Source organism: Neomonachus schauinslandi, chromosome 14, assembly GCF_002201575.2.
Source record: "Neomonachus schauinslandi chromosome 14, ASM220157v2, whole genome shotgun sequence".
Taxonomy (NCBI): domain Eukaryota; kingdom Metazoa; phylum Chordata; class Mammalia; order Carnivora; family Phocidae; genus Neomonachus; species Neomonachus schauinslandi.
The window spans coordinates 49,842,115-49,850,067 of NC_058416.1; the positions used below are offsets into that span (position 1 = coordinate 49,842,115).

At 40.4% G+C, this 7,953-nt stretch overlaps 1 protein-coding gene across 1 annotated transcript in view; it reads right to left on the reverse strand.

Moving 5' to 3' along the window:
- Positions 1–3,895, reverse strand: part of THOC1 (THO complex 1) — a 56,303-nt gene extending 52,408 nt beyond the window's left edge. Inside the window, exons 1-4 of the mRNA XM_021686045.2 lie at positions 3,756–3,895; positions 1,527–1,600; positions 1,373–1,433; positions 88–154 (exon numbers count right to left, since the gene is read on the reverse strand). Of these exons, the coding sequence (XP_021541720.1) occupies positions 88–154; positions 1,373–1,433; positions 1,527–1,600; positions 3,756–3,809 (256 nt within the window). The 5' untranslated portion in view covers positions 3,810–3,895. The remainder of the gene's footprint in view (positions 1–87; positions 155–1,372; positions 1,434–1,526; positions 1,601–3,755) is intronic.
- Between the last annotated feature and the right edge of the window lie 4,058 nt (positions 3,896–7,953).

The window sequence follows — 7,953 nt, forward strand, 5'->3', positions numbered from 1 at the left end:
AAATAGATGGAGAGGTACAGAGAGAATAACTTTTAAATAAAGCATGTCATGTCCATGATTACTTTAGAAAAACAACACTGTACTTACCTTCAGTTACGCCCCCAATAGCAAGAGAAATAATAGCTAAAACGTTTTCACATGATGAGTGATTTATCTACCAACAGAGGAGAAAACAATTTAATTTAGGGGCCAGAGTCCAGACTAGTTTGCTAACAATAAAAACATATCCTCTGACATTAAAGTATCAGAAATCTAAGATAAACATATTTCTTATAGAAAATAAAATTACTTTTTAAGATGAAAATACAAAAAATGAACAATATTAATAGAATCATTAATTGTTAAAATAGATCAAGTAAATAAGGGGGTGATTCACTTAAAATCCAATGGTCTTAGGAAGATGGTTACATTAGCATGATTATGGCTACAAGCTAATCAAGTACAGAAGCACTGGGGCCATAACTCAAATCAATGGCACAGGGCAAAGGGAGGGCCAGGGGAATTAATTGTACTGGTGCATCAAAGTGTCTGAAGGTTTTAATAGAGGAAGTAGTGCTTAGATTCCATAACATTATAGAAACTAGCATTTTTTGAGTGTTCATTATGTGTTGTTTTATACAACCTTGAAAGAATGTTATATTCCCTCTTACAAAGGAAACTGAGGCTCAGAAAAGCAAAGTAACTTGCCCAATGCCTCACAACATGTAACTGACTAGGTCTGAAGAAGAGGAAAAAAATGAGTTTTGATAGAGAACTGTTCAAAAGAAAGGACATTGTATTATGGCCATTAAAAAAGGATCTAGCTTCTTGGGACACAACCTTCACTTGACCAAGAATAAACTGCTGAAAGTTTTTCCTTCCTTTGGGTGCCCCACTAATGGTAAATAAATTCGGAGTTTTCACGTTTAGGTTAAATTTTTCTACTTAAGTTGGATAGGCTTTGGTTATTTTTGTATACTAACTGATGAGGTTGCCACAGGAAAATGAGGGCATGGAATCCAGTTCCCATGCTGAACATTCTTGGCTAGACCTTTCATGCTACCAAAGGTGGGTCACTGTTTATAGAGCAATGTGAGAGGGCCCACCTTCAAATTCTAGTTCTGGCTCAGGAAAATCTCATATCAACTTTTCTTATATTCACTTGGGGAGAGCTCATTCGTTAAACCAAACCCTTAAATTGCACTTGGGCTGTCAAAATCCTTAACTATTACATAACTCCTATACTATGATCAAGTCAGCTTTCACAAAGTAGCAAGCTCACTATAGAAAAAATAATCTTGTTTAAATATCCATTCTGAGAATAAAAGCAATTTAAAAAATAACATTGATTAATTTAGCAGCAAATTTTAACAATAAAGAAAAACATACTTACAATTTCTTCTTCTAGAACACCTCTGAAAGCTTGATCAAGGGTACATTTTTTTTCATTTTCACTATTAAAAACAAAAGACACCTGCATTTTTTAAACAGCTCAAGGTAAGTATAAAGATCTCGGCAAGTGTATTTCATGGATACCAATGCCTTACCTGCCAGGTAATTGGCTGAAGGTACTCAACAATGGCTTGATATTTTTGTTGTTCAGGGCCTCTCTGGTAGACTTCTAGAAAAATAAAAATAGCATGTATGTGGAAAGACATCACTCATCAATATTATGTCCAACTGGAAATGCTTATACTTGGAAAAAATTACCTGTCAGTCATTACATCAGTAATTCTTATTCAAATGCCATGAAATGATACAGACCCTAATCACTTTAAACTTGACAAGAGCTTGCCAACTAGACTTTCTCATTCCAGGCTTTCCCTCCTACCATTTCTTTAAATATCACATTCATGAGAGTATTCTGCCTTTTTTTTTTTTTTTTTAAATCTCCAAATGGCTCCTTATTTACAGGCTTTGGTTTTAAAATTTCATAGCCCCTTCTCAAGGTCCTTAATGTTATCTCCCTCAGTCTATCCAACCTTATTTCCCACAACCACCTAACATAGTCTCCACTAAGGTCTAGCTATTTTTTTCATTATTTTCTATCAAGCTCACTCTAGTGTATTTACTCACCGTTCTTCCCACCGGCTCATGCAAATTCTATCCATTCTTTAAGACCCATCTCAAGCCCCACCTTCTCTAGTTTGCTCAGCCCAGTCCCTGACACATAGTCAATACTGAATACTTGTTAATTGTCTTAGTCATAATTCAAAGCCAAAACAATAAAAAGGGATTTTGGCTCAGTAGGTAGAGCATGTGATGCTTGATGTTGGGATTGTAAGTTTAAGCCCACTTTGGATGTAGAGATTATTTAAAAATAAAACCTTAAAAAAATATGAAAGACAAAAATATTGCAAAGTCATTCATTCTGTGGAAATTCACATACACTTGGAAAGTTATCTCATTACCCCCAGGAGTTTGATTTACACTGGAAATGTCCACTCCTGACTCTGCCAAGAGTAGACAGTATACTCTTGGGCATATCTCCTTATCTCTTTGTGCTTCAATTTCCTCTTAAATAAGGGGGCTGTTGTAGATGCTTATTACTAACAGCAACAGTGGCATCACCTGGGAACTTGTTAGAAATGCAGACTTTCAGGCTCCATTCCAGACCTACTGAACCAGAATCTCCAAATGATTCCACTGCACACTGAACCTTAAGAAGCACTGCACTAGATGATCTCAAATTAAATGGTCCCATCCGGGACTAATATGATATTGGATATTTCTAAAAGGTACTCTTAGCAGAATTTCAGAGTACCAGGGATTACAGAAAGAAAACGACTCTAAAGACATAAACAACATAAAACCTGATTAACAAACAAACCCTCATTGTATGGGATAAAAAAATAACGTGCACACAAGAAAACTTTTTATTCTGGCGTTACTAGAAGTAGGTAAGCACAGTTAAATATCTGAGCAGTTGAATCATGACTTGAAATACTGGCGCAAATGCTAAAAACAAATACAGGCAAACAACTTAAAACCGGGTTCTTCATGCTCTGATGGGCAACATAAAAAGAATACTGGGTCTGAAATCAGAAACACCAGCGAAGTACATCATCTTACTTCTGGGGGGGGGGGGTGGTCTCAAGTTCTATCTCATCTACCAGTGTTAACAGAACTTTGCCTACTTCACTGTGCTATTCTAAGAGTTAAGTAAGGTAACATGAAAACGCTCTGTAAGGCGTTTCCCAAATGCTCAAACTACTCTTCCTCATTGTGTATGAATAAAATGACATCCGACAACAATTCCCAGGCTGATCTCTGTTTGCCTTTTCCTACTTAGGATCTCCTTGTTAATCTCTTAGGAGTGAGACACCGAGGGTTAAAGGGTGGTGAATAAGCGGCCGGAACTATCACCTGGCAGCTAAGGAGGCGGAGCGGGCGCCAGTTCTCTGGGCTAAAACCACTCGCGCCCTCACCCTTAAGCAATTTTGGAGACACCTGTCTGGCAAGCGAGCACTGCAGAAGAGCTCGACCGCACCGGAGGTTGTCTGCGGATGAGTCCTCCACGCGGGCCACAAAAGAGCCCAGAACGCCGGGTTCAGAGACCTGCGGGCAGAAGGACGGCGGCGGACAGCACAGGACCCACGGAAGAGGCAAGTAATGCGTCTTTCCCACCTCCCAGATCCCGACGGGGCCGGGAACCGACATCGCGGCGTACACACCTCAGTTCCCGCTTTACCACAGGGCAAAATTCGAGTATTTTCAGGGAGAGGAGGAAAAAGATCGAGCCGGGTTAGGGTCCCACCCTCCCACCGACCACTCACCGTAAACCGCGTCCGCGCTTCGGGCAAACTGAAGAGCGGCGGCGTCGGAGACATCTTTTCGGAGGCGCGTGCCCGCCACCACGCTGCGGCGCCCGCCGATGACGTCAAGCGGGAGCAACGAGATTGCCGTCTCCGTGCGCGGCTAGAGCGGCCTGTGAGCCAAGACGTGGGCCCGCTGGCCGCTGGGAGCTACTGTGGTGAGAGTTCAGCCCGGCGTTGGAAGACTGACTCAGCCACACCATGCTCAGTCCGGATTCGTGGAGAACCCTAGGGGTGACAGCTTATGGGCGTCCTCGCCCTGTAAGCTCGGTGCTGCCTGGCGGGGAATAGGCGTGATTTTCCTGCTTTGGGGAAGCCGGGTGAATGACGGCTAGTAAGGCTTACTGAGTCGCGCGGGAAGGTAACCTGCCTGGAAATCCAGGGCAGGTGGGTTACCTGTAAGTGCCCCACGCTGGGGAAGTGTTGGCAGTGCCCGTGACTGCAGTCATTCTCCCCGAGGGAGTGGTCTTAGCTACCGCCTTGCTGAGTAGTTCATGGACCCTGTAGTTCACTGGGCTCTGTAGCTTAGGAGCAGTTCCCTCTTCTGTGAAATAGAAATAATGCCGGTTTCACAGGACAGTCGAAAAGCGCGAATGAAATAAAGCAAATGTAGCTTCTCTGGGAATATGAGTATCATTATCAATATCTTAGTATCCGTTAACTTTGCTGCACATAGAAGCCTCTGCTGAAAGAAAGACCGAAGAGGAATGCAGTACTCGGCGCTCGTTTGAAAATGGGTGGCACTGCGTCCAGGGTAGAGGCACCCGTTGCAAAATCCTCTTCTCCTTAACAACTTCCTCCCTTGTCTCCTGACTGGAGAGGCTTGACCAACGAAAAGCCAAGAGGCAGTAACTTTCTCAGTTGGAATTATGCTGCGGGGAAAGCAGCACTGACCTAAACGCTCTTATTCCCTTCCATGTGTACCTTCTCTCTTCGTTGACATCTAACGAGAATACAGGAAGTTTAAACAAAAGATAACTTTGCCTAGTCTTGCCCTTAAGTGGGAATTGTGAACAATGGTGGCTACTTGAAGCATTACAGTCTTCTTTAGAATTAACAGAATCATTCAAGTTTGTATGACTTAAACTCCAAATTGGCTGAAAAACCTGGTATTAATTGATTTAACAGGTAGCTGATGTAATAGGATCATTATTATATTACAGATGATTATTAACTATCTGGAGCACAACTAAGACCTGAGAGGTAAATAAATTTCTCTTTTTTACAAGAATCCAAACATAAGAAGAGCTGGAGTTTCTTGACTCATTCACTAAATCCCAGTGACTTAGAATTTTGTTTATTCAGCAAACATCTCTTAGGCACTTTGTACACAGTGGACAATATTTGGTGAATGAGTAATAAATATTTGAACAAATGATTGAATGAACAGAGTAATATAGCTTAATTCTTTTTTGAGGAACTCTAGTTGACCTAAAAGAAATAACTATGGTATACAATTTCTATCATGAGTAATTTAGATAATAGCTGCTATAAGTGATCAAAAGAGAATCAATACTATATGTGGTGGTCAAGGAACCTTTGTGGAGAAGACAGACTATGAGCTGGACCTTGAAGGATTCCAATAGACGTAGGTAGGAGTAGCAAAGAGTGAATAGGAGAAACCTTCCCAATGGAAGGAATGGTATGAGCAAAAGTGTGGAAGGGAGAAGGCACAATGAAAAATAGCCATTTATTTTGACTATAACATTGGGTTCTGCACAGAAATAGGGCTGAAGAGTCAAGCTGGAACTAGATTGTATTAATGTTTGAAACCAAAGAATGTTAAGGGTTTAAAAATGGCTTTTATAGGGGGCACCTGGGTGGCTCAGTCAGTTCAGCGTTTGCCTTTGATCCCAGGGTCCTGGAATTGAGCCCTACATCGGGCTCCCTGCTCTGCGGAAAGCCTACTTCTTCCTCTCCCTCTGCTGCTCCCCCTGCTTGTGCTCTCTCTCTCTGTCAAATAAATAAATAAAATCTTTTTTAAAAATGGCTTTTTAAAAAAAATTTTATTATGTTATGTTAGTCACCATACAATACATCATTAGTTTTTGATGTGGTGATCCATGATCCATTGTTTTCGTATAACACCCAGTGCTCCATGCAGTACGTGCCCTCTTAATACGCATCACCGGGCTAACCAATCCCCCCCTCCCGCCTCCCCTCTAAAACCCTGTTTGTTTCTCAGAGTCCATAGTCTCTCATGGTTCATCTCTCCCTCCAATTTCCCCCCATTTCATTTTTCCCTTCCTTCTCCTAATGTCCTCCATGCTATTCCTTATGTTCCACAAATAAGTGAAACCATATGATAATTGACTTTCTCTGCTTGACTTATTTCACTTAGCATAATGTCCTCCAGTCCCATCCATGTGGATGTAAAAGTTGGGTGTTCATCCTTTCTGATGGCTGAGTAATATTCCATTGTATATATGGACCACATCTTCTTTATCCATTCATCTGTTGAAGGGCATCTCAGCTCTTTCCACAGTTTGACTATTGTGGACATTGCTGCTATGAACATTGGGGTGCATATGGCCCTTCTTGTCACTACATCTGTGTCTTTGGGGTAAATACCCAGGAGTGCAATTGCTGGGTCATAGGGTAGCTCTATTTTTAAATTTTTGAGGAATCTCCACACTGTTTTCCAAAGTGACTGTACCAACTTGCATTCCCACCAACAGTGTAAGAGGGTTCCCCTTTCTCCACAACCTCTCCAACATTTGTTGTTTCTTTCCCTATCCATTTTTGCCATTCTAGCTGGTGTAAGGTGGTATCTCAGTGTGGTTTTGATTTGAATTTCCCTGATGGCTAATGATGATGAGCATTTTTTCATGTGTCTGTTAGCCATTTGTATGTCTTCTTTGGAGAAGTGTCTTTTCATATCTTCTGCCCACTTTTTGACTTGATTATTTGTTTTTTGGGTGTTGAGTTTGAGAAGTTCTTTATAGATCTTGGATATCAGCCCTTTATCTGTAGTGTCATTTGCAAATATCTTCTCCCATTCTGTGGGTTGCCTCTTTGTTTTGTTGACTGTTTCCTTTGCTGTGCAGAAGCTTTTTATCTTGATGAAGTCCCAAAAGTTCATTTTTTCTTTTGTTTCAGTAGCTTTCGGAGATGTATCTTGAAAGAAATTGCTGTGGCCGATGTCAAAGAGGTTACTGCCTATGTTCTCCTCTAGGATTTTGATGGATTCCTGTCTCACATTGAGGTCTTTCATCCACTTTGAGTTTATCTTTGTGAATGGTGTTAGAGAATGGTCGAGTTTCATTCTTCTGCATGTGGCTGTCCAATTTTCCCAGCACCATTTATTAAAGAGACTGTCTTTTTTCCATTGCATGTTTTTTCCTGCTTTGTCAAAGATTATTTGACCATAGAGCTGAGGGTCCATATCTGGGTTCTTCTCTATTCTGTTCCACTGGTCTCTATGTCTGTTTTTGTGCCAGTACCATGCTGTCTTGGTGATGACAGCTTTGTAATACAGCTTGAAATTGGGCAACGTGATGCCCTCAGCTTTGTTTTTCTTTTTCAACATTTCCTTGGCAATTCAGGGTCTTTTCTGATTCCATACATATTTAAGAAATGGCTTTTATAGCAAGTTATTACTGGCAGTATATTTTGGAGTGAAGGAGAGAAATGAACATGTTTTGCTGCTAATGAGTGAAGCAACACCAGATGAAAGAGTAGGAAAAAAAAGTAATCATCAGGTGACAATGGAGAGTTATTGTTTAATGAGTGCAGATTTTAGCTTGGGATGGTGACAAAGTTCTAGAGATGGATAGTCATAATGATTGCAAAACAATGTGAATGTACTTAAGGTTACTAAAGTGTACACTTAAAAATGATTAAAATACTAAATTTTATGTATATTATACCACAATGAAAATTTAAAAAGAAAACCTGTTTTTAAAAAGGCAGCAATCTTGTGCTAGATAGCTTAAAAAAGGCAAAAACATCAAAAACATTGGTATGATCTTGAGAACTCAGGATAAGGTTATATTCAATAAGGCCAAGAAGTAGAGAATGTATTTTTGAAAGGTGTGCATCAAAAAACATTATAGTAAAAATATTTTAGCATTTAGATCATGTTAATAAATGCTTTATAATTCCAAATGCACTTGACATGTAGTACCTCATTTGATCCTCTATATGATATTTTGAGGTG